Source organism: Bombina bombina, chromosome 1, assembly GCF_027579735.1.
Source record: "Bombina bombina isolate aBomBom1 chromosome 1, aBomBom1.pri, whole genome shotgun sequence".
Taxonomy (NCBI): domain Eukaryota; kingdom Metazoa; phylum Chordata; class Amphibia; order Anura; family Bombinatoridae; genus Bombina; species Bombina bombina.
In genome coordinates, this window is record NC_069499.1 from 1,329,965,558 (window position 1) to 1,329,993,296 (window position 27,739).

Sequence of the window (27,739 nt, forward strand, 5' to 3'; positions counted from 1 at the left end):
CAAGACTGACCAGGCTTCCAGGAAGACTTGGATTGTTCCTGCTTGGAAGAGGCAGGGGAAGAATTACCTCAGAATTTACGAAAGGAACGAAAATTAGTCTGACGTCCCTTTGATTTGTTCTTTTTGCCTTGAGTCAGAAAGGATCCTTTACCACCCGTGATATCGGAGATCTTCTCTGCCAATGCCGGCCCGAACAAGTTGTTTCCCTTGTAGGGTATAGCCAAAAGCTTAGATTTAGAAGAAAGGTCTGCAGATCAAGATTTAAGCCATATCGCTCTACGCGCTAAAATTGCCAAACCAGATTTTTTAGCTCCCAACTTAATGACTTGCAAAGAAGCGTCAGTTATAAAGGAGTTGGCTAACTTGAGAGCCTTAATCCTATCCTGAATTTCCTCCAAAGGAGTTTTCGCTTACAAGGACGTCAAACGAATAGGCTGCTGCACTGGTTACTGTAGCAATGCACACAAGTTGGAGTAAAACCCGAGACCCTGTTCCTGACTAGGGACTGGTACTATCACTCCCAAGAGGGAAAGATCCTGTACACATTTCAATAACGACTCTCTTTTTATCTGGTCTACAGATAATTTTGAGAGGTCGAACCTGCCCCTGGGAGGAACAGTCTTGAACTCTAACTTGTACCCCTGGGAAACTATGTCCACTGCCCACAGGTCTAGAACATCTCGTTCCCAAGCTTGTGAGAACTGAGAGAGTCTGCCCCCTACTTGTTCCAATCCCGGATCGGGGGCAACCCCTTCATGCTGACTTGGATTCAGCTGCGGGTTTCTTGGATTGCTTCCCCTTATTCCAAGACTGACCAGGCTTCCAGGAAGACTTGGATTGTTCCTGCTTGGTAGAGGCAGGGGAAGAATTACCTCTGAAGTTACGAAAGGAAAGAAAATTAGTCTGATGTCCCTTTGATTTGTTCTTTTTGTCTTGAGGCAGAAAGGATCCTTTACCACCCGTGATATCGGAGATAATCTCTGCCAATGCTGGCCCGAACAAGTTGTTTCCCTTGTAGGGTATAGCCAAAAGCTTAGATTTAGAAGAAACGTCTGCAGATCAAGATTAAAGCCATAGCGCTCTATGCGCTAAAATTGCCAAACCAGATATTTTAACTCCCATCTTAATGACTTGCAAAGAAGCGTCAGTTATAAAGGAGTTGGCTAACTTTAGAGCCTTAATCCTATCCTGAATTTCCTCCAAAGGAGTTTTAGCTTACAAGGACGTCAAACAAAAAGGCTGCCGCAATGGTTACTGCAGCAATGCAAACCGCCGGTTGCCATTGTAACCCCGGATGAATATACATCTTCTTTAAAAAGGCATCCAGCTTTTTATCCATAGGATCCTTGAAAGAGCAACTATCCTCAATAGGTATAGTAGTTCTCTTAGCCAAAGTGGAAACTGCCCCTTCCACCTTTGGAACCTTTTGCCACGGAGTCAGCTACGGGAGGGGAGGGGGAGAAGGGAATTCCTGGTCTCCCCCATTTCCGGATAATAATCTCTGTGTCACAGTCTGGCACTGGAAACACTTCCCCAGATTAGGGGACATCAAAATATCTATTCAATTTGCTAGTCTTTTTAAGGTTGACAACAATAGGCGTATCAGGTAGCTAAAACCTCCTTTAACAAAACACGTAGGTGCTCAAGCTTGAATCTGAAGGAAACCACTTCAGCATCAGATGAAGGAATTACACTATCCGAACTGAGATTTCACCCTCAGAGGCTACCGAAGTATCCTCCTCCTCCGATCTATGCAAAAGAGGAGTCCGGTCAGCCTGAACAGGATCTGATACCTTATCTGATTCTATAATTTTCCTCTTACGCTTTCCCTGCAGCATGGGAATGGATGCTAGCGCCTCAGATACCGCTGAGGACACCTGGGCCGCAATCTCAGCCTTTAAAAGCACTCCATCCGGAGATTGAGAGGAACCGCAGGGCACTGCATGTGACGTTGCCGTAGATTGGGCCATATTAGAAAGAGGCTGTGGTAATGCCTGGACAGCATCATCCTGAGGGAATGGTGGCTCAGAATCAAAAGTTTATCTTTATACATAAGAGTTATATGATCTATACAAGAACTGCAAAAAGGCAAAGGGGTTCTACTTGGGCATCCAAACAGAGTTTGCACAGAATAGAAGGCCTAGACTCCAAGTCCATCTTGCATGAGAAATTATATCACAATTTTCTTTGTTTAATTTCTGTTATAAAAAACGATACTGTCTATTTAAAAACATAAAATAAAAAACGACAGTCTATGCGCTCAAAACCCCTAAGATAATAACTTGTAAAGTAAAGGGGTTCTACTTTTTGAAACAAGTCTTACTAATAACCTCCCCGTTACACTCTACACCTGAGTGCTAAGCGGAGGTGCCTACCTGCTTCTCCTGACATGGGATGACAAGCTGGATTTTCGATCCGCAGCAGAACACAAGAGCGACAGAGAGGGGAAGCTAAAATAAGTCAGTGCGACTGATTTTAACTGACAAATGGCGCCAAAGGAAAACGGCGCGCTGAAAGGAGGAGACACGCCTCCTTAATGATGTCACGCCAAGAACTGGCTAGAAACGTCTAGTCACTTAAACTAATGCCATTACTGTCTTCTTAAAACACTAACAGCCCCCACAACAGCCCCCACATTAAAGTGACTGCACATATAAGCAGTACACTTCTGAGCCACCAATATAAGAGAAATAATAAAGTTTTCCTTCTGTTCTTCCCTTATTCTACCGCCACACAGTACCCTGCATCCTGCCTGAAAAAATCCTGACCTTCTGGAAATTATGCCCTCTTACCTGCATCCCTGAATGTCCAGCAAGAGGACAGCTCACCTGGTATGAGAGGAAGCCACTCCTCACAGAGACCTGTGGATAGAAGAAATAAACAGAGTAAGCCTACTCTGGCATTCTGTGTAAGGGCAGCAATCTGTCAGGAAAACGCAGTGAGGCCCACCCCACAAGCTCCTAACTGCTTGAAAGCTACCACAGCCCTACTAAAGAGACTAACGTGGAATACAGCTAAACCCAGCTTGACAGGTTAGATTAGAGCAAACCTGCTCAGGCTTCCAAAATAAAAAAAATCTTACAAAAAAAAAAAGTTCTTACACAGACACCTAAACTTCACCTCCTCTGTGCACTGAGGCAAATAGAATGACTGGGGGTTGTGGGAAGGGAAGTGATAATTAAAGAGAAAGTAAAGGTTCAGAATAATGTTATATAATTCTGCACACAGTGCAGAATTATATAACATTATTTAAGCAGTAACTTCAAAAATGTAAAAGTATTTTCAGAATTTTTAGTGAACGTTGGACTCCACTCCAGGATCTACTGAGCGGGTTTTGAATATCCAAAGTGCTTAACGGGCTTGCTGGTTAGTCACAGCACGCCCGGTCATGCTATTGGAATAAATGTTGCTTGCTCCCGCTACTAGACCAGAGCGGGAAAGATTTACATTTATTCCAATAGTGTGACCGGGCATGCTGTGACTCCAACGTTCACTAAAAATTCTGAAAATACTTTTACATTTTTGAAGTTACCGCTTAAATAATGTGATATAATTCTGCACTGTGTGCAGAATTATATAACATTATTCTGAACCTTTACTGTCCCTTTAACAGCTTTGCTGTGGTGCTCTTTGCCTCCTCCTGCTGGCCAGGAGTGATATTCCCAACAGTAATTGATAATTCTGTGGACTCACCGTGTCTAAAGAAAGAAATATGCCCACTGATACCAAACGGCAATTGTTTTTACAGAAATATACCCGCTGGTACCAACACAGATATGTCTTTGTATTTAAACAATATACCCACTTACACCAATGAAAATGGGGCCTTTGAAATTCACCCATTAGATTATATTAGCTGAGAGTGGCTTTGCGCACTGCTACATTTACACAGCTTTAATTAATACCCCAAAATGTGTGTTTATTTTACATTATATATATAAAATATACTGCCTTGGGGAACATGTATAGTGTCTGAAAATTAAATCTAGGCTTTGTGTATAAACAAATCTCTCTTTAACCCTTTCCTGCTGTTAGGACGTTCCATGCCGTCCTAACTGTGCTGGGCCTTAGCACCATTAGGACGGCATGGAATGTCCTAGCTGTTTGGCTGTCCTGAAAATGCGATTGTGAGCTAGAGGGCGTGCCTAGTATCATAGGCACTCCCCCCCCAACCCGTTCCCATCATTGAAATCACGCAATCACATGAAAGATTGTGTGATTTTGTTTACTTATTTGTTTACAGTTCCGATGTAGACAAATAAGTCCCGCCGGGAAAGGGTTAAGAACAATTGTATATTGAGTTTATTTGTAAACACTTTTCATCTGATTCTAAAATACACTAAAATAAACTGTCAATTACTATGTGTGCTACTAGCAGTATGGGTGTTAAAGGGATATAAAACAGTCTGTTGCATACTTGTTTTTATAAAGACAGCACTAATCAGTGGGTTATACTTAATAAGCATAATTGTAATAAGTATAGTTCTTCATTTTAAAAGGAGTTTACCTTTTATTTCTATTTATATAACTTAATTTCTGCTGGGACCCTTATTTCCTGCCACAGTCCCACAGTAGTTGGTAGGGGACACAAGCTCTAGCTCCAGTAAGTTTCTCACCCATGCTCAGTAGAGGACATTTCCTGCGAAAATCATGTGACAGGATAAAAAGCAAAAACTACTTAAGTACAAATACCACCTCTTCTGAAAGACTTCAGATTATTTACCACTACTAAAAATGACTGTCCATTTTTTTCTAATATTCTTATTTTCTCATTCTTGCTTCCATTATTATTTACAGTAGTAGTTATTACCTTGAACTATCAGAAGAGGTGGAAAAAAAACAGAAAATCTACTTGGACAATTTAAAGTACATACTACTGAAAATAACACTCCATTTTTTAAATAATATTCTGATTCTTGCTAACAATATGATTATTATTTACAGTAGAAATCATTACCTTGATCTGGCTATCAAAAGATGTGGTAAAGAACAACAGCAAAAAACATAATTTATGCTTACCTGATAAATTACTTTCTTTCATGCCTCCTTCGTCACTAAGGAACTGTGAGTTGCCCCCTGATGATTGATGTATGCCACAGACATGATGTTGTCTGATTGGAAATACAGATAAGGTTCTCATTTGAGAAGGGGCAAAGCCTGGAGAGCCATTAAGATTACACAGACATCCAAGACATTGATTGGTAATCTCAAATCCTGAGGAGACCCAAACCTTATGCACTCTCTAAGACCCCCAGACTGCGCCTCAACCCAATAGGCTGGCATCTATGGTATTGGTTACCTAAAATGGACAAATGAAGGATGCTCTGAAAGAAATTAATTGGTGATTGACCCACCAGGACAGAGACTACTTCAAATTGAAATCCAAGAGAATTCAAAGCTGAAAAGGGCACAAATGAAACCGAGCAAAAAGAATGACATGTTAAGCAGCAACCATTGATCCCACTACTTCAATGCATTGAGCTACTGACGGATGTGATGTCATATGGAGCTTGGCACATTGCTATGTGAGAGATAGTTGAATAGAAAAGCAATCCATTATTACATCCAGAAAGAAGACCCCGGTTTGTGGAACCAAGGAACTCTTGGGATCGTTGATTTTCTTACTATGCCTGTAAAGAAAAAACAGTAGTTTGTTGGTATGAGATATTTTAAAAGGTAAAGATGGAGCTTGAATCAAAATATTGTACAAGTAAGGGGCTACTGAAATACCCTGACCTCTTTATCACCAAAATAAAGCTCCCAAAACCTTTGTTAAAATTCAGAGAGATGTGGCAGAACAAAAAGGCAGAGCAACAAACTGGAAATGCCGTTTTCCAAATGCAAATTTAAGAAAATGATGATGATCCCTGTGAATATTGATATGAACGTATGCATCTTAAGTCTAGTGTGTATATAAGCTAAACCTGCTGAACAGGAGAAAAAAATGGTGTGAATAGTTTCCATTTTGAAAGAAGGAACTCTCAGAAACTTGTTTCAGGTTATTAGGTGCATGATATGTCTGAATGTTCCCTCCTTACTTGAAATAATGAAGAGATTGGAATAAAATCCCTGACCCCCTTCTAAATCTGGAACTGGCATAATCACACCCATCTTAAATGCACTGGAAGAAAGCAGAAGCACTGGAAGAAAGCAGAAGCACAAGAAACTTTTCCTGAGGAGGTCTTGACTTGAAGCCAATTATGTAACCCTGAGACACTATTTTTAAGACCCAGGGATCTTGAATTGACTTAGACTAAACTTTTTTTGAAAAATGTTTCAATCTGCCCCTACCAAAAATTGATCTGGATCAGGGGCCGCACTTTCATGCAGATATAGGGGAGGTAGAGAGATGTTTGCTCTGCATTGATTTATTCCAATTAGAATTTGATTTCTAGGCAGTTCTGGAAGGCTCTGACGTTTGAGTGGGGGAAGATTTTTTTGTTTCTTGATTGACAAAAGAAACAAAAACGTCCAACAGGCCTGTTTTGCCTTTGGACTTTTTATCGAGTGGAAGAAAAGCACAATTTCTTCCAGTAACTGTGGTCATTATAGCCTCCACCCCAGGGCCAAATAAAATATTTACCTGAAAAGGAAGAGATAAAAGATGACCCTTGGAGTCCATATCAGCAGAACAAGACTTTAACGATAAAGTTGTACTGGTCAGAACAGTATGGGCCACATTCTTAGTGTTGTTGCGGATGTCCACCACCACATCACAAATAAAGGCATTAGCCATTCTTCATTTTCTTGCAATGGCAAAGTAGGTAACAGGCAGCATTCAGCAGCAGGTAGACAGTCCAATGCAGCAAAGGTACAGTGGACATAGGCAATGGCAAAGTAGTTAACAGACATCATTTAGCAGCAGGTAGTCAGTTCAATTCAGCAGAGATCAAGCAATAAAGACTCACCCAGGAGTAGAAATGATACACCATAATCAGGCACCGAAGAACAAAGAGGAAGGCCTTTTAAATCTAGTCCAAATGCAGGAAGGGGATGTCAGTGGAGAGAGACGGTTCTCCAGGCACTCAGAGTGCTGCAGCTTAATGATGATGTAGGAAGAAGATGGTGGCGCCGATAGGAACATGGACCTCCGAATCGCGGCTGGACAGTGGTGGTAGGTACATGACATCCTGAACATCTTCAAAAAAGATTCCTCAGAATTGTTTTCCAACAAAGAGTTGCACCAGACAGTAGGTGTTGCAGCCATAGAAGCAATACCAACAGCTGGTCTGGTTTAAGCATAAAATCTGGGATAAAAGAATTCTAACTTTCTGTCTATTAGACCTCTGAAAGATGTGCTGTCCACTAACAGAATGGTTATACATTTAGCTAATGTGGAAATTGCCCTATCTACTTTAGGAATTGTTTCATCAAATTTCCACATTGGCTGAAGGCAATTGAAACATCCTTTTAAACTAGGTTGAAGGAGTAAAAGTAGTTTCCATTCTTTGGAAATCTCTGAAACAAGAAAAACTTCAGGTGATTTTGCAGAGGGTTAATCAAATCAAGTTGTTTGACAGATTTATCTTCCATAGGCTTAGAATCTTGAATACACAAGATCTGTAAAACTTTGCACAATAAGTAGAGCAAATGTTCAACTTTAAACATAACATAGAATAAAGAGTCTGTCCTGATCATCAGAAACTAACTTCCCTTCAGAGGACCAATCAGATCATGAACGTATTCACTGCTGATTGAAACTTTAACAGCAGAAATATCTACTATAGATTGTTTATCAGCAGAAGTACGTTTGCACTTACGTGGGGGAGACATAGCCGGAAAAACTTCAGTAATGGTCAAGCACACAAAATTCTTAAAACCTGGAGTAAAATCAGATGGCCCCCTTGAGTGACATAAGGGGGGAAGTACATGGAAAGGAAAAACAATATTAGATTAACTATTCATAATGTGAGTTAAACAAGTATTGCAAAAGGTGGACTGGAGGAAAAACAGAGACCAGTTTGCAAAGCACACATTTTGATTGATCAAATAAATTATGTTTACATCTCCCTTCTAATGGATCTGATTGAAAAAAGGTGGGGACAGTTCCAGTCTGCTCCATATTACAATAATGCAAATATATATACAGAAAATGAAACACCATCTAAACACATTTCTGTATTAAAGAAAGGCAGAAATATTGACATATATGGACAATCTGGACTATTAAAGAGGTGTGAAATATATTGTGGTATAAAACCTGAGCACTTAGACTGCGTAACCGTAGAGCTGCTGATCTGCCCTTGCACAGTTCCTAAGGCAATCTATGGAAAAACAGAGCTCACTACAGAGAAAATATGACCACAGCTCTGTAGCGCACCTGAGGCTAAATCAATTATGTCAGCGCTATGCCAAGCTGCGCTGTGGAGAAAAAGAAGAGTAGAGTTTAATTTAGAAATATATTCATAGCGCTATACATCTCTAGAAATATAATAAATAATACAATTAGGGGCTGAGCAAAATAATCTTAAAGTCCTAACAGAAGGAGCCCTAGAATCTGAAACAGACCATGTCACCCAAAACACTTACATAGTAACATAGTAGATGAGGTTAAAATAAGACAGAAGTCTATCAAGTTCAGCCTATACAGATCCTAACTGATTTACAGTAAAAGTGCCAATAAAAACTAAGTATTAATAGTGAAATGTGTAATAATATGAGGTGGGTAGCTATGGGACAAATGTAAGTGCCCCCTGGCTATGATGTATAAAATAAGTGTACCTGCTAATAGCCTGTGGGCTATGCGAGTGCATGTGGTACTTACATGGAATGCACACACTCTTATGCTTACCCTGCTGCAGAGAAAACTGCCTCCAGTAGAGAGCCCATCCACTGCTGTGCAAGCAACAGCAGAAGATCTCTAATAGAAGTACAATGACAAGCCAACAGGAGAAGGCTAAGGGACAATTCCCGACGACACCTGTGGCAGGTTTGTGACTAAGGGCCCAAATGACCTAAAGTTCTCTGGGCTGGTGAGATGCTATAAGAATGCTCGTCATTACTTCTATTTCCCTGGTGAAATGATCTAAAACCACTTTTCATCTCACTAAGGGACGTATCATGCATTTTCGTATGGGAAGGAGATGCATACATTACAAAAGTGCACAAGGAAAATCGTAATTTAAAAATCATTCAAAACATATAATTGAACCATTAACTCAAAAATACGCATGAAAAAATTGTATTGTTAAGGTGCCTCAAAAATCGTATTTTTTCAAAAACATAAAATTTGTATGTAAATTACAAAGGAATAAATAGTATTAAATATGCACAACGTAAATCGTAATTTAAGTACACTGGATGTTCAAAAAAACACATAGAAATTCAACTTATATGTACAAAATACAAAGCGTAATTGTATGAAAATAACAGCGAATTTTAAGGTACAGTGTACTGAAAATAGCGTATTTTGATTCGTATAAGGTGTAATATTAACGTTTAAACATACGCCGGTCTCTTCCAGTGTACTTCACCCTCCATTGTAAACTTTTACATAGCAGAGAGCTCTCATTATTTCTATGGGAGACATCTCGCCACTCGCAGGGACAGTTCATTTTCTTTGATAATTTGATAATTGCACAGACTACCTGCAAGGCTAAGGGGTCAATTTACCAAGCGGTCAACCGACCCCAATGCTTTTAATTCCGAATTAAGACCGCTGCTCCTTAACTCGTCCACCTGCTCTGAGGCTGCGGACATCAATCCGCCCGATCGTGTACGATCGGGTTGATTGACATTCCCTGCTAGCGGCCGATTGGGCGCAAATCTGCAAAGGGTGGCATTGCACAAGCAGTTCACCACAACTGCTTGTGCAATGTTAATACGCTGTCGGCATTCAGAGATGTCTGGCGGACATGATCCACTACAGTGGATCGTGTCCGCCAGACATTGATAAATCTGCCCCTAAATGTGTTTTTTCATGTTTTTACTTGTGAACTTTTGATCATCAGGCCCTACGTCCCAAAGGGAGTTTTTCTGTCACTACCCAGTACTCTATACTCCCCTCTGTCCTATTCCCAGCTCTCTGAGGGGGGAAAATGGGTCTCAAGTAGGTCTGAGAACCCCTGTCAACAAAGAATCTAAAGCTCTTCAATTCTTCACCTTCTCCTGTTAGGGCGAAGATATGACTGATATAGAAAGGGAAGTGGGAGGGATTAAAAGATATTGGTATGTTGGGTATCTTTACCTACATATAGTGGTAAGTTGAATCCCAAATATAATGGCTCGTTGACTCTCAACACCTTATGAAAAAAAAATATTTTTAAATATTATTCTGATTGCAGGCAGAACTTGCAGAATACATGTGCACTAGCAGCAATGTGAACAAACACAAACGTGCGCTAGCAACAGAAAGTTCTTGCCAATGCTCAGTAGAGGACTTTGGCTGCAAAAATCATGTGACAGAAAGCCAGCTGAAAACTTAAGTTCATCATGGCTGCACGCCTTCCCCCTTTAAAGGCAGTATCTGTTTCATATACAGTACCTTAAAATTCCTACATTGTGTGTTACTGGAAAAAAACAGGTTTAAATGAATTGTGCGTATTACTGGCAGAAAGAGTCAATGGTTGTTTAGTTGCTAGAAATATAAACAAATCTAATTTATACAATTGCTAAGGGTGAGAAGGTTGCAAATTTTTTTGTGCCCTGGGTAGCACAGAACTTGAATATATGTAACTGTGAACCATTGAACATTTTGGGCTGCATTACAAGTTGAGCATGATAGACCTTGCACAAAAAATGAAACACAATTTAGTAATACAAGTGGAAGGTAAAATATTTTAACCAAAGCATCTTATCGAGTCCTAAACTTTTTTTTAGCATGACCTATACTTAAATAGCTAGAGTAGGGAGTGCTCTAAGCATTGTGCTCGTATTACAAATGGTGAGCACATTCCAAAACACTGCTGTAAAATTGAGAGCGATTTTTAATACCTGAAGTAAACCATTATAATTAATAGTATAGCATAGAACTACACGAAGACCTCCACTCCTTGCGCACCATAGGCTTAGTGCATCCTCGACTTAGTGCACAATCAGCTTAGCGCTCTAGTGATATCTGCCACGACTTTTACTGCGATCCCCATAGAAGTCTATAATGTATGGATTAAAGCACACCCGTGGTATCCAACATGCATGATGTTAGCGTGCCCTAGACTATTGCTTGGTCGCTACAAATTACATTGCGCTAATATTTTTACACTCCACTTGTAATCTAGCCACGTGCTGGGTAATACCTTTCTACTACAGTTTTGTCAGACTAATTCTTCATTTGTGGCATTCCCAAACAGAGATCCTAAATGCTGTATATTGTCAATATATGTTGAAATAGATTTCTTTTTTGTTTTGGGGAGGGGGATGCACATCTAAAGGCTTGAAACTGATTTTGACTCAACTTGAGAAGGGGAGTAGCAGCTTTCTCCTCACCAGTAAATCATAATAAACCTACAAAATTATGGGTTTTAAATTATTAAGCCATTTCAGAAACTGAAAACAAGCATAAAGAAAAATATCAAACAGATACAGTCTTTCTTTTAAAAATTAGCTCTAAAACATATAAGACCTGGTCGTTCATTTAATTGTAGGAACCTTGGTCTCCTAGAAAAATCAAAGTTCCATCATTGTATACGCAGAGCTGTTTTTTCCGGTTTTAAATGCTATTACAGTTTGATAATTTTTCCATTCTCAATGCTAAACATAGAGTTCACCCCTTGTGCTTCTGTGAACAAGTTGGATTTGAGTGAAAAGCACAAATTGTGTGTAAGGAGTCTTTTTCTAGGTAACAGACCTCACAGTCTCAGATTTTGGAAGACCTGTGAAGCTGCAACAGCCTCTTGCTTTGCCTTATGGGTTGTGGGCTCATCTTTGTGTCATCTCTGGGCATCAGAGGCTGAAGTTCTTGCTGCTCTACAAGGTTGGTCTCCAAGGGGCTTTTCATACTTTGCCCTGTGGTGTTAGAGAAGGGAAAACAGCTGCATTTTTCTGGTAGAGTCTGAAGAACAGGGGGGCTCCTGCTGTCCTGCCTTAGACACCTTATTCCATGTGGGTGCAGGTCAGACATGGGTGGTGAGGCAAGGCTTTCCAGAGATGACATACTTTCCTTCCAAGATGACTGTAGGTCCACTGGCACAATTTTGGTGCTCTCTGAGGAGATGCAGACAGTGTTCTCATCTGGCTCCCCTTTCCACGGTAGCACTTTTTCAGCTAGAGTTGGTGATGGTGGAACAATGCGAGGACTCTGACATATACCCAACATCCCTATGGATAAAAACAACATGTCATAAATCAGTATAAATTTCTCACTATGAGAACCAGGTACACAGGAAGCAATGGTATTGCATATGGACTAGACAAGGGTTTTTCAGTTTCAGTCCTCAAGACCCACAGGCCAGATTTTTAGAAAAACCCTGGTTACTCAGACAGTGATTATTCCAATTCAGATGTCTTTAAAATCTTTAAAGGGACATGAAACCCATTTTTTTTTTCTTTCATGATTCAAATAGAGAATACGATTTAAAAAAAGTTTCCAATTTATTTCTATTATCAAATTTGCTTTGTTCTCATGTTATTCTTTGTTGAAGAGAATAGAGCTGCCATTAAGTGCTCTTGCTAAAATATAACATTGTTGCAAAACTGCTGGCATATAGTGCTGCAGAAACATGCACACTTCTGAATTTACATCCCTGCTTTTCAACAAATGATAACAAAAAACAAAGAAAATATGATAATAGAAGTACATTAGAAAGTTGTTTAAAATTATATGTTCTATCTAAATAATGAAAGAAAAAAATGGTGTTCATGTACCTTTAAGAAATTTTTCAAATCTGTCCTGTTTGTGGGTCCTGAGTACCGGAACTGAAAAACCCTAGACTTGACTCAAATTTATCAGATACTCTTATATGGATCAGTAAATCAGCATGACTATGGTTTTGCATACTATAAAAGTTGTACTGAAATGTCTACAGCATGCTTCAACGTCTCCTTAGTTGTTTTTTCTTAGAGAGACTGTCAGGGTATCTGAATGTTATTAAATTATATATATATATATATATATATATATATATATATATATTTATTTATTATATACATGACTGTCTACACCAAATGATTCATTATTTGTAAGACATTAGATGCCTGGCTGACCACAATTCAATCCTCCCAAACTCAACATGTAAAATTACAAGGCATCCAGGTGAGAACAAAGGGAAGACATTTGGCCTAGTTGGTTCACACAGTCATTTCAAAGATCAGGCAGTTACTTCAAAGTGAATATTAGTATTTTTGAAACCCTCAGAGGTATATGCCCATGTATGGGCTTCCTTCCCAAGATGGGTAAGGAACTCACAGGCCCCCTGTGGGGAATAGATGGTCTGTCTGTGGGAATGGTTGAATCTACAAACATGTTCAAGGAATTGTAGTTTTTACCATCTAAGTGTTAAATTGTCCCTGCTGAGATCTAGTTACCTACAACACATGGGAAATTAAATCTCAGATAAAGGAATTATGCCTAATTTTCATAAGTTTAAGATACTCAAATGAACATGTATATTCAGACACATGAATCTGGGATATTGTCTATGCCTAAGAAGGGTAATATTGGAAGCTGGAAACCTAAGAAGCAGTGACTAATAGTAGCATATTAGATACATATTTGCTGAGCTTGATAAATACTGCAAATAGATATATGAATGTTTGACATTTTTAACAATTATTTCTTTGTTTTGTAGACAGCAGGATGTCCTATGAATGTTGGTCATGGGCATCAATCTATGTACTCAGAAAGAGGTGTACTGAATGTGAAATATGCTGTGTTTTTATATGAATATAAGAAAATGATCAAATGTAACATTAAATGGATTTTAAGATAATAATAATATGATGTTAAAAATAATACTGATGGTTCATATTAAAATAAGCAGGAAAAATGACAAAATATGATCCATATGTATTTGAACATGTGACTTATTAATGCTAGGAATTATATTATGTTGAAAATAAACAATATAAGGAGATGTTTGGAATGTAGCAAAAATGAATGGTAAGGCTATATTTCTGGTTGTCTCTTGCCCCCTATGGGATTAGAAATGGTATGACAGCCAAATAAATTAACTATTGGAACACATGCAGAGCCAGATGAGCCAATCAGGGAGACGTCTCCCAAATAACCAATCAATGCTAAGCATCCGATGGGCCAATCCGAAAAGACAAGCACCGTGGGGCATTTCCAAATAATCACTGATTATTAGAATAAAAAGGGGTGTGATTATATAATGTGATATAATCCCAGGCAAGAGAGAAAAAGAGGCTGCTGCTGAATTTTCTCTGACCAACTGCTGCCTTGGGATCCAGTCTATTATAAAGCAACCTGGGCCTAATTTTTATCCATCTTGCAAAAATTACCTCTTTTAATTTATGAGGTGAAATTGGATTTATCAGAGAAACCCTGGAAATATTGATTTTCCTATTTGGTGATGTATGACTGTTCCATATTTTTAATATTTAAATCAAAGGTATTTGGTAACTATAACTAAATTGCAGTTTAAAAGGACACTCTGTATTTTAGCTTACATTCATAATCCTGTGTAGTTTAAACTAATCATTAATGCTAAGTAATTTATCTTTGCAAATATATAAATATATTTTAGAATTTGTCTTAATTGTAGATAATTAAGAATTCATTTCAGCTCAGATAAATTGGCATAGGAGTTGGTTGTTTGCACAAATAATATACACAATGTCTGATGTTTTAAATTAGAGTTATATAGGAGCAATTGCGGGCTAAATAGCTTAATTGTACTGGTCTGAAGGTTAGTGGCTCATATCTTGGTATCTCATTATGGTAGTTTAATGCAACTCTGATTTGGGAGATTATTGTAAAGTTAATTCTAAAGGTATATTTGGTTTGCTTTGTAAAGAATATTGTAACAGTTTAAACTTGTATAGTTTGATTCATATCTGGTTTTCTATAAATATAATTCAATGTGTCTATAAATTTTAACTAATATAAAGAATTTAGGAATTTACATTAATTTTATTGTTTGTTATATGCATTTTATTGGGGGTTTGTTTAAAGAATAATTATTAAATATATTGTATTATAACCTGGCTATATACTGAGAAGACAATAAAAAGAAATTAAACGCACCAAAACTGCTTAAAGAAATATGAAACCCAAATATTTTCTTTCATAATTCAGATAGAGCATGTAATTTTAAGCAACTTTCTAATTTACTCCTATTATCAATTTTTCTTCGTTCTCTTGGTATCTTTATTTGAAAAAGCAGGAATATAAACTTAGGAGTCAGACCATTTTTGGTTTAGCACCTGGATGGTGCTTTTCTAATTGGTGGCTACATTTAGAATGTTTTATAATAAGTAAAGTGGAAAGTTGTTTAAAATGATACGCTCTATATGGATCATATAGATAAAGAGAGCCAGGTAAAACATATATACAGTGTGAACAGATCTTCAATTTATCTATGAAGGACCCTTATATTGGCAATAACAAAAAAATCTGCACACTGCAGTATCAAGAATTGAACACAATTATTTGATCATTTGCACATATTACAGAAAAATAAAATAGATGTACAAAAACACATACGGCTAGATTACGAGTCTTGCGTTATGAGTAAAAAAAGCAGCGTTAAGCATCATAACGCTGCTTTTTTACTACCGCTGGTATTACGAGTCTTGCAGATTTAGGGGCACCGCACACTTTTTTGGCCTTACCATCAACTTACGCAAATTGCGTTTAATCTATTTTCAATGGGACTGCCATAGTGCTGGTATTACGAGATTGTCCTGGGAGGCCAAAAAGTGAGTGGTACACCCTATCCCGTCAAGATTCGTACCGCATTTTAAAGTCAGTAGTTATGAGTTTTACACTACAAAGCTGTAGCATAAAACTCATAACTAAAGTGCTAAAAAGTACACTAACACCCATAAACTACCTATTAACCCCTAAACCGAGGCCATCCCGCATCGCAAACACTAAAATAAAATTATTAACCCCTAATCTGCTGCTCCGGACATCAATGCCACTATAATAAACATATTAACCCCTAAACCACCGTACTCCCACCTCGCAAACATTAGCTAAATATTATTAACCCCTAATCTGCTGTCCCTAACATTGCCACCACCTACCTACATTTATTAACCCCTAATCTGCCGCACCAAACGTCGCCGCCACTATACTAAATTTATTAACCCCTAAATCTAAGTCTAACCCTAACCCTAACACCCCCTAACTTAAATATAATTAAAATAAATCTAAATCAAACTTACTATTAATAACTAAATAATTCTTATTCAAAAATAAATACTTACCTGAAAAATAAACCCTAAGCTAGCTACAATATAACTAATAGTTACATTGTAGCTATCTTATGGTTTATTTTTATTTTACAGACAAGTTTGTATTTATTTTATCTAGGTAGAATAGTTACTAAATAGTTATTAACTATTTAGTAACTACCTAGCTAAGATAAATACAAATTGACCTGTAAAATAAAACCTAACCTGTCTTACACTAACACCTAACCTAACCCTAAAATTAAATACAATTAATTAAATTCAAAACAATTAGCTAAATTACAAAAAAACAACAACACTAAATTACAGAAAATAAAAAACAAATTACAAGATCTTTAAACTAATTACACCTAATCTAATAGCCCTATCAAAATGAAAAAGCCCACCCAAAATATTAAAAATCCTAGCCTAAACTATACTACCAATAGCCCTTAAAAGGGCCTTTTGTGGGGCATTGCCCCAAAGAAATCAGCTCTTTTACCTGAAAAAAAAAATACAAATAACCCACAAACAGTAAAACCCACCACCCACACAACCCCCAAAATAAAATCCTAACTAAAAAAACCTAAGAGTTTTAAAGTTAGGGGGTGTTAGGGTTAGACTTAAATTTAGAGGTAAATAAATTGAGTATAGTGGCGGCATCGTTGGGGGTGGCAGATTAGGGGTTAATAAATGTAGGTAGGTGGCGGCGATGTTAGGGACAGCAGAATAGGGGTTAAAAATATTTAACTAGCGTTTGCTAGGCGGGAGTATGGCGGTTTAGGGGTTAATATGTTTATTATAGTGGCGGCGATGTCCTGAGCAGCAGATTAGGGGTTAATAAGTGTAGGTAGGTTGCGGCGACATTGGGGGCGGGAGATTAGGGGTTAAAAAATATATTGTAGGTGTCGGCGATGTTGGGGGCAGCAGATTAGGGGTTAATAAGTATAATGTAGGTGTCGACGATGTCCGGAGCGGCAGATTAGGGGTTAATAAATATAATGTAGGTGTCGGCAATGTCGGGGCAGCAGATTAGGGGTTAATAAATTAAGACTAGGGGTGTTTAGACTCGGGGTTCATGTTAGGGTGTTAGGTGTAAACAAAAAATGTGTTTCCCCATAGGAATCAATGGGGCTGCGCTACTGAGCTTTACGCTGCTTTATTGCAGGTGTTAGACTTTTTCTCAGCCGGCTCTCCCCATTGAGGTCTATGGGCAAATCGTGTACAAGCACATACAACCAGCTCACCGCTGACTTAAGCAGCGCTGGTATTGGAGTGCGGTATGGAGCTCAATTTTGCTCTACGCTCACTTCTTGCCTTTTAACGCTGGGTTTGTAAAAACCTGTAATGCCAGCGCACTAGGTAAGTGAGCGGTGACAATAACGTGCAAGTTAGTACTGCACCCTCATAACGCAAAACTCGTAATCTGGCCGATAGCGACTAGTAGCAGTAAAAATTAATTTAATGTTTAATAAAGGGTTTTAACCCTACCAAATGCCAGTTTATGCATATATTCATTTTATTTAAAGGTACAGTTTACTCTAGAATTTTTATTGTTTCAAAAGATAGATAATCCCTTTATTACCCATTCCCAAGTTTTGCATAACCAACACATTTATATTAATATATTTTTTTACTGTGATTACATTGTATCTAAAGCCTCTGTAGACACCCCCTTATTTAAAGGGCCATGATACCCAAATGTTGAAACACTTGAAAGTGGTGCAGCATAGCTGTAAAATGCTAACTAGAAATATCTCCTGAACATCTCTATGTAAAAAAGAAAGATATTTTACCTCAAAATGTCCTAAGTATTCACACCTCATTGCAAAGGACTTTAAGCAGCAAATCAGTATAGGGAGTGAGCCTCATGTACACTCATATTATTTCCCTATTCAGTTTAAGGAAGTTCACTATGAAATCTCATAACAGTTAAAGGGACAGTTTACTCAAAAATTTTCTCCCCTTTAATTTGTTCACAATGATCTACTTTACCTGCTGTTGTGTATTAAATTGTTTACAAGTAGCTCCTTTACCCTTATATTGGCATTTGAAATTGTTGATTTAGCATGTGGTATCCCCACCTATTCTGAAAGTTTGTGGCCGCGCGTACCAGCTATAGATAAGCTTTGTAAACACAGCCAGCAGAAGAAATTACACTCCCAGTGGGTTATAGAAGAGATAAGGTAATAAAATGTTGATTTTCCATTGTTCTCTCCAAGTACTGGTGATTGTTTTAAGGACAGATATAAGATAAAGAAGCAGGTATATATACACAATGTGATACAGTAATGAGATCTGATTATACCTACAAGCTCAACCCATTTTATTAGGTTGTGACTTCAAAACACAAAATCAGAGCTTTAATATACACAAATAAGCCTTAAAAGCTCATTTTCATACATTTTTTACTCTGCAGTTGGTAAAAAAAGCAATTGTAAACACATTCAGGGAAAAACTATTTTACAGTATACTGTCAATTTAAGTGAAATATCATGAGATCACAGTAAAAGAGTTCATGACCTCAGCACTTATGATGATGATTGGCTGCAGTTTATTTCTTCTTTTTTTTTTTAACCTTATTATTATTATCGGTTATTTGTAGAGCGCCAACAGATTCCGCAGCACTATAAACAAAGGAAGAGTACAACAAAACACTTATAGGGATCAAATGGGTAGAGGGCTCTTTCAAGAGTCGCACTGTTGTAGTCAGCTCTTAAGAAGGTGATCTACAAACAGCTGGATTCTTAGGCATACATGCTAAGGGGGTTCAGGGGATAGCAATGGAGGAGAGAAACTGGTATAAAGAAAGGTTAGTGTAGGTTGTATGTATCCTTGAACAGTAGAGTTTTTAGGGAGCACTTGAAGCTTTCAAAACTAGGGGAGAGTCTTGTGGAGCGAGGCAGAGAGTTCCACAAGATGGGAGCCAGTCTGGAGAAGTCCTGTAAATGGGCGTGTGATGAGGTAACAAGAGAGGAGGAGAGTAGGAGGTCATGAGCAGAGCGAAGGGGATGGGAGGAAGAGTATCTGGAGACAAGGTCTGAGATATAGGGGGAGCAGTGAAGTTGAGAGTTTTGTATGTCAGAGTGAGAATTTTGTGTTTAATCCTAAAGACAAGAGGAAACCAGTGAAGGGATTGGCATAGAGGGGCAGCAGATGAATAGCAACGTGTAAGGAAAATGAGCCTGGCAGAGGCATTCATTATGGATTGTAAAGGAGGTTGGCGGCAGCTGGGGAGGACAAAGTTGTAGTAATCGAGGCGGGAAAGGATGAGAGAGTGGATTAAAATCTTAGTTGTGTCTTGGGTAAGGAAATGTATAATTTTAGAGATGTTTTTAAGGTTGAAGCGGCAGGCTTTTGCCAAGGACTGAATGTGAGGAGTGAAAGAAAGATCTGAGACAAATGTGACCCCGAGACATCAGGCATGTGGGGTAGGGGTAATGATGGAGTTGTCAACAGTTATAGAGAGATTGGGGGTGGAGCTTTTGGAAGAAGGGGGGAAAATAAGGAGCTCAGTTTTGGAGAGATTTAGCTTGAGGTAGTGAGAGGACATCTAAGAAGAGATGTGAGAAAGACAGTTAGTGACACGGGTCAGCAAGAAAGGAGATAGGTCTGGTGCAGAGAAGTAGATTTGGAAACCATGAGACTTTATTAGGGAACCTAATGATGACGTGTAGATTGAGAAAAGTAGGGGACCGAGGACAAAGCCTTGCGGTACCCTGACAGAAAGTGGTGAAGGGTAGAGGAGGCCCCAGAGAAGGCTACACTAAAGGTACGGTTTGACAGGTAGGAAGAGAACCACGAGATGGCTGTGTCACAGATGTCGAAGGATTGGAGGGTTTGGAGCAAAAGAGGGTGGTCAACAGTATCAAAGGCTGCGGACAGATCAAGGAGGATAAGCAGAGAGAAGTGGCCTTTTGATTTTGCTGTAAGTAGGTCGTTGGTAACCTTAACGAATGCTGTCTCTGTGGAGTGATGGGGACGAAATCCAGATTTCAGTGGGTCAAGGAGGGAGTTTAATGTAAGGAAATGGGATAAGAGTGCATATACTAGTTTTTTGAGACGCTTTGAGGCAAAAGGGAGGTTGGAAAATAGGGCGGTAGTTGGATGGGGAGGTTGGATCAAGGGAAGGTTTTTTGAGGATAGGTGTGACCAGTGCATGTTTCAGAGATGAGGGAAATATACAGGTGCTGAGGGAGAGGTTGAAAATGTGTGTGAGTATAGGGGTAAGGGTAGAAGAGAGGGAGGGGAGTAGCTGTGAGGGGATAGGGTCAAGGGGACAGGTAGTGAGGTGAGAGCGCAGTACCAAAACTTCTTCCTTAGTAACAGGGGAGAAAGAGCTAAGTTTGTGGCTATGTGAGTTGTGGTTGGTTGCGAGCGTTTGAGGGGGGTTAGAGAATGGAATTATGTTGAGAGCTGATTTAGTTTCTGATAGAGTCAATTTTGTTATTGAAGTGGCTGGCAAAGTCTTGAGCTGACAGAGAAGTTGTATTAGGAGGAAGGGGTGGGCGGAGAAGAGTTTTGAAAGTGGAGAACAGACGCTTTGGGTTTGAAGAAAAATTAGAGACAAGAGTAGAGAAGTAATGTTGCTTATAGAGATTAAGTGCAGAATAGTAGGAGTTAAAGATGAATTTGTAATGAAGAAAATCAGCTGAACTCCAAGATTTTCTCCAGCAGTACGAAAACATCTGCGTAGGTACTGTGTCAGAGGAGTATTCCAGGGCTCAGGATGAGTGTGTGATTTCCGAGCAATGGTAAGAGGGGCCAGATTGTCAAGGACGGATGTAAGGGTGGAATTATAGTGGCAGATAGATTGGTCAGGGCAGGAAAAGGAGAAGTATGATAGGAGAGGTTTGAGGGAATTAGCAAGCTGTTGCTGATCTAATGACATAATGCTTCTGTGAGGTTTGGTGTGAGGAGTAGGAGGAGGGAGAGTTGTAGGGAGGGATGATATGTTGCAAGTGAGGAGATGGAGCAGCTGCACAGCAGCTGAAGTATAACTTTTTACATAGAACTTGCTCTGCTGAGCTGAGGAAACTGTGAGGTAAAATATCTTCCTTTTTTTACATTGAGATGCTCAGGTGATATTTTCCTGAGTTTTACTGCATCAGTTTTAAGTGATTTAGCATATGAGTATTATGTCCCTTTAAGTGCTTTTGTCAGACTTGCATTTTAGCCAATCAGCTCTGACTCCTAAGTAACTCCACAGGAGTAGAGCACAATGTTATCTATATTGCACACATGAACTAGTGCGGTCAATCTGTAAAAAAATTTCAAAATACACTGAGATAAGAGACAGCCTTCAAGGGCTTAGAAATAAGCATAGGAGCCTACCTAGGTTTAACTTTCAATAAAGAATACCAAGAGAACAAAGCAAATTTGATGATAAAGGTAAATTTTAAAGTTGTTTCAAATTGCATGTCCTATCTGAAGCATGAAAGTTTTTTGACTATACTGTCCCTTTTTTAAAGGGCAAATGAACTCAAACCTTTACTGTTATGCATAGGAACAAACTGCATTTACACATGTCAAAATACATTTAAAGTATAATAATACTATGGTACTGTGGTATTTTACTGCTTACTAACTGGCTAATATGGACCTCTGCTTCTCTAGGGGAGAAAACATTGGTTTGTTTAGTAAATAAAAAACTAAAATACATTTTGTATTTAGGTAAAAAAATTGATTATAATGTCACTTTAATATTTTCTAGAATCACATACCAGAAACTTTAACTCCATGAAGTATTTCATCTGTTGCCCGAGCCACAAAGGTTATACCCTCATCTTCCTCAATGTCTGCACAGGACATTTCTTCATCAGAGTCTGCTGTTACTACAATAGATGCTGAAGAAATAATATGGTAATAGGCACATTATAGGGGGTATGTAACTGTCTGCAAGATATGCTTCCCTGTCACACAGCTCCCTCCCAGGCATCTTTGATCATCATGCACACCAAGGTAATATCATAGCTGTCATAAGTGTCTTCTGCTGGGGGCTTGGAGGGGCACTAGACCCCCTGCTTAATGGCTGGGCCCCTTGCGTGTGTGCATGTGGGTATATACATAAAAAATATATATATAGACACATATAGGTAAATGCTTCTTCATTTTATTAACCCATTAAGGGTTAGAAAAAAAATTCCCCAAAGTACCATTTAAGCAGAAATATATATTTTTTTATATTTACCTATCAAAACTATATATATATTTTTTAGTAGATAACCCAAGGTATTAATCTAGGCAAATTTTGGTATATTTCATGCTTTTTTGTTGCAAAATACAATAATATTAAAAAAATCGTTAACTTTTTCACAAACTTTGGGTTTCTCTATGAAATTATTTACACACAATTACTGCATTCATAAGACAAATAGTTGTAAAAGCTTCTCTGGGGTCCACTTTGTTTAAAAATAACAGTGAAAGTGTTAATTAGTATGGCCCCCTCTACCTTCTAAAAATAACCTTTTCCGTAGTGTAGTGGATTCCTCTTTCCCTGTAAAATATTTTCTGCAGTGTAGCAATCACACCCCCTCCCGCCCCTCCTGCTATGTGCTGCCCACCCGTCTCCATCTAAACACTCCCACAAAGTCTGCATCGGCGATATACTTTCATATGGCAAAGGAAGAACGATAAGTTCTTTCTTACCATATGAAGGCGAATGTCTTCTGCCTCTGTCTGCAGTCTCGGCTTTACATTGCAAAGTAACTTACTAGAATTCTGGGGTTGTACAACAAACTAATAACTTACGGCTAGATTTAGAGTTTGTCGGCCAAAGGGGTGCGTTAGCTACGCGTGCTTTTTTTCCCCCGCACCTTTTAAATATCGCTGGTATTTAGAGTTCACAGAATGGCTGGGTTTTCAGTGCATTAGGCTCCAAAAAGGGAGCGTAGAGCATAATTTAACGCCACTACAACTCTAGATACCAGCAGTGCTTACGGACGCGGCCAGCTTCAAAAACGTGCTTGTGCACGATTCCCCCATAGAAAACAATGGGGCTGTTTGAGCTGAAAAAAAAACTAACACCTGCAAAAAAGCAGCGTTCAGCTCCTAACGCAGCCCCATTGTTTCCTATGGGGAAACACTTCCTACGTCTGCACCTAATACTCTAACATGTACCCCGAGTCTAAACACCCCTAACTTTACACTTATTAACCCCTAATCTGCCGCCCCCGCTATCGCTGACCCCTGCATATTATTTTTAACCCCTAATCTGCCGCTCCGTACACCCCCGCCACCTACATTATCCCTATGTACCCCTAATCTGCTGCCCTAACATCGCCGACCCGTATATTATATTTATTAACCTCTAATCTGCCGCCCCCAACGTCACCTCCACCTAACTACACTTATTAACCCCTAATCTGCCGACCGGACCTGAGCGCTACTATAATAAATGTATTAACCCCTAATCCGCCTCACTCCCGCCTCAATAACCCTATAATAAATAGTATTAACCCCTAATCTGCCCTCCCTAACATTGCCGACACCTAACTTCAAGTATTAACCCCTAATCTGCCGACAGGAGCTCACCGCTACTCTAATAAATTTATTAACCCCTAAAGCTAAGTCTAACTTTAACCCTAACACCCCCCTAAATTAAATATAATTTAAATCTAACGAAATAAATTAACTCTTATTAAATAAATTATTCCTATTTAAAGCTAAATACTTACCTGTAAAATAAACCCTAATATAGCTACAATATAAATTATAATTATATTGTAGCTATTTTAGGATTAATATTTATTTTACAGGCAACTTTGTAATTATTTTAACCAGGTACAATAGCTATTAAATAGTTAATAACTATTTAATAGTTACCTAGTTAAAATAATTACAAAATTACCTGTAACATAAATCCTAACCTAAGTTACAATTAAACCTAACACTACACTATCAATAAATTAATTAAATAAAATACCTACAATTATCTACAATTAAACCTAACACTACACTATCAATAAATAAATTAAATACAATTCCTACAAATAAATACAATTAAATAAACTAACTAAAGTACAAAAAATAAAAAAGAACTAAGTTACAAAAAAATAAAAAAATATTTACAAACATTAGAAAAAAATTACAACAATTTTAAACTAATTACACCTACTCTAAGCCCCCTAATAAAATAACAAAGACCCCCAAAATAAAAAAATGCCCTACCCTATTCTAAATTAAAAAAGTTCAAAGCTCTTTTACCTTACCAGCCCTTAAAAGGGCCCTTTGCGGGGCATGCCCCAAAGAATTCAGCTCTTTTGCCTGTAAAAAAAAAAACATACAATACCCCCCCCAACATTACAACCCACCTCCCATATACCCCTAATCTAACCCAAACCCCCCTTAAATAAACATAACACTAAGCCCCTGAAGATCTTCCTACCTTGTCTGCACCATGCCAGGTATCACAGATCGTTCCAGGCTCCGAAATCTTCATCCAAGCCCAAGCGGGGCTAGACATCCATCATCCGGCTGAAGTCTTCTATCAAGCGACGGCTGAAGAGGTCCAGAAGAGGCTCCAAAGTCTTCATCCTATCCGGGCAGAAGAGTAGATCCGGACCGGCAACCATCTTCTTCCAAGCGGCATCTTCTATCTTCATCCGATGACGACCGGCTCCATCTTGAAGACCTCCACCGCGGATCCATCCTCTTCTTCCGACGTCTTCCCGACGAATGACGGTTCTTTTAAGGGACGTCATCCAAGATGGCGTCCCTCGAATTCCGATTGGCTGATAGGATTCTATCAGCCAATCGGAATTAAGGTAGGGAAATTCTGATTGGCTGATGGAATCAGCCAATCAGAATCAAGTTCAATCCGATTGGCTGATCCAATCAGCCAATCAGATTGAGCTCAGATTGAGCTCGCATTCTATTGGCTGTTCCGATCGGATCAGCCAATCGGATTGAACTTGATTCTGATTGGCTGATTCCATCAGCCAATCAGAATTTTCCTACCTTAATTCCGATTGGCTGATAGAATCCTATCAGCCAATCGGAATTCGAGGGACGCCATCTTGGATGACGTCCCTTAAAGGAACCTTCATTCTTCAGTTGGACATCGGAAGAAGAGGATCGGTCTGCGCTGGAGGTCTTCAAGATGGAGCCGTTCCTCATCGGATGAAGATAGAAGATGCCGCTTGGATCAAGATGGTTGCCGGTCCGGATGTCCTCTTCTGCCCGGATAGGATGAAGATTTCTTCCCGAAGATGGACTTCTTCATTTGCCGGTTGGATCCAGACTTCAGCCGGAGGATGGACGTCACTCTTCAGCCCCCGCTTGGGCTTGGAGGAAGATTTCGGAGGCTCTTCTGGACAGATCGGGACCCGGTGTGGTGAAGACAAGGTAGGGAGATCTTCAGGGGCTTAGTGTTAGGTTTATTTAAGGGGGGTTTGGGTTAGATTAGGGGTATGTGGGTGGTGGGTTGTAATGTTGGGGGGGGGGTATTGTATGTTTTTTTTTACAGGCAAAAGAGCTGAATTATTTGGGGCATGCCCCGAAAAGGGCCCTTTTCAGGGCTGGTAAGGTAAAAGAGCTTTTCTATTTTTATTTTAGAATAGGGTAGGGCATTTTTTTATTTTGGGGGGCTTTGTTATTTTATTAGGGGGCTTAGAGTAGGTGTAATTAGTTTAAAATTGTTGTAATATTTTTCTAATGTTTGTAAATATTTTTTTATTTTTTCTAACTTAGTTCTTTTTTATTTTTTGTACTTTAGTTAGTTTATTTCATTGTATTTATTTGTAGGTATTTTATTTAATTTATTTATTCATAGTGTAGTGTTAGGTTTAATTGTAGGTAATTGTAGGTATTGTATTTAATTAATTTATTGATAGTGTAGTGTTAGGTTTAATTGTAGATAATTGTAGGTATTGTATTTAATTAATTTAATGATAGTGTAGTGTTAGGTTTAATTGTAACTTAGGTTAGGATTTATTTTACAGGTAATTTTGTAATTATTTTAACTATTTTAGCTATTAAATAGTTATTAACTATTTAATAGCTATTGTACCTGTTTAAAAAAATTACAAAGTTGCCTGTAAAATAAATATTAATCCTAAAATAGGTACAATATAATTATAATTTATATTGTAGCTATATTAGGATTTATTTTGCAGGTAAGTATTTAGCTTTAAATAGGAATAATTTATATAATAAGAGTTAATTTATTTCGTTAGATTTAAATTATATTTAATTTAGGGGGGTGTTAGTGTTAGGGTTAGACTTAGCTTTAGGGGTTAATCCATTTATTAGAGTAGCGGTGAGCTCCGGTCAGCAGATTAGGGGTTAATACTTGAAGTTAGCTGTCGGCGATGTTAGGGAGGGCAGATTAGGGGTTAATACTATTTATTATAGGGTTATTGAGGCGGGAGTGAGGCGGATTAGGGGTTAATACATTTATTATACTAGCAGTGAGCTCCGGTCGGCAGATTAGGGGTTAATTATTGTAGGTAGCTGGCGGCGACGTTGTTGGGGGCAGATTAGGGGTTAATAAATATAATATAGGGGTCGGCGGTGTTAGGGGCAGCAGATTAGGGGTACATAGGGATAATGTAGCTGGCGGCGGTGTACGGAGCGGCAGATTAGGGGTTAAAAAATTTAAATATAGTGGCGGCGATGTGGAGGGACCTTGGTTTAGGGGTACATAGGTAGTTTATGGGTGTTAGTGTACTTTAGAGCACAGTAGTTAAGAGCTTTATGAACCGGCGTTAGCCCAGAAAGCTCTTAACTACTGACTTTTTTCTGCGGCTGGAGTTTTGTCGTTAGATTTCTAACGCTCACTTCAGCCACGACTCTAAATACCGGCGTTGGAAAGATCCCATTGAAAAGATAGGATACGCAATTGACGTAAGGGGATCTGCGGTATGGAAAAGTCGCGGCTGGAAAGTGAGCGTTAGACCCTTTAATGACTGGCTCCAAATACTAGAGGGCGGTAAAAACCAGCGTTAGGAGCCTCTAACGCTGGTTTTGACGGCTACCGCCCAACTCTAAATCTAGCCGTTAGTTAAATAATTTAACCAGTGTGACAAGTTGTAAGTAATGTTACTTAAAGCCTTAAATATTTCTTTCATGATTCAGATAGAGAATATAATTTTAAACATTCCAATTTATTTCTATTATCTAATTTGCTTCATTCTCTAGATATCCTTTGTTGAAGAAATAGCAATGAACATGGGTGAGCAAATCACATGAGGCATCTAATGTGCAGCTACCAATCAGTAGCTACTGAGCCTATCTAGTCATGTTTTTCAACAAAGGATATCAAGAGAATGAAGACAATTAGATAATAGAAGTAAATTGGAAAGTTGTTTAACATTGCATGCTCTTTCTAAATCATGAAAAAAAAACTTTGGGTTTCATGTCCCTTTAAGTGCTTATGTCCCCTATATATAATTTCATACTAAACAAGGCTCAGTGTGTCTTTAACATAGGAACTGGTGTTTCAGTA

The 27,739-nt window shown here is 38.7% G+C and overlaps 1 protein-coding gene across 1 annotated transcript in view; it reads right to left on the reverse strand.

Annotated features, from left to right (window-relative positions):
- Positions 1–11,794: 11,794 nt before the first annotated feature.
- Positions 11,795–27,739, reverse strand: part of SLC9A5 (solute carrier family 9 member A5) — a 378,033-nt gene continuing 362,088 nt past the window's right edge. The window contains exons 15-16 of the mRNA XM_053719439.1: positions 22,017–22,139; positions 11,795–12,255 (exon numbers count right to left, since the gene is read on the reverse strand). Coding sequence (XP_053575414.1) covers positions 11,795–12,255; positions 22,017–22,139 — 584 coding nt within the window. The remainder of the gene's footprint in view (positions 12,256–22,016; positions 22,140–27,739) is intronic.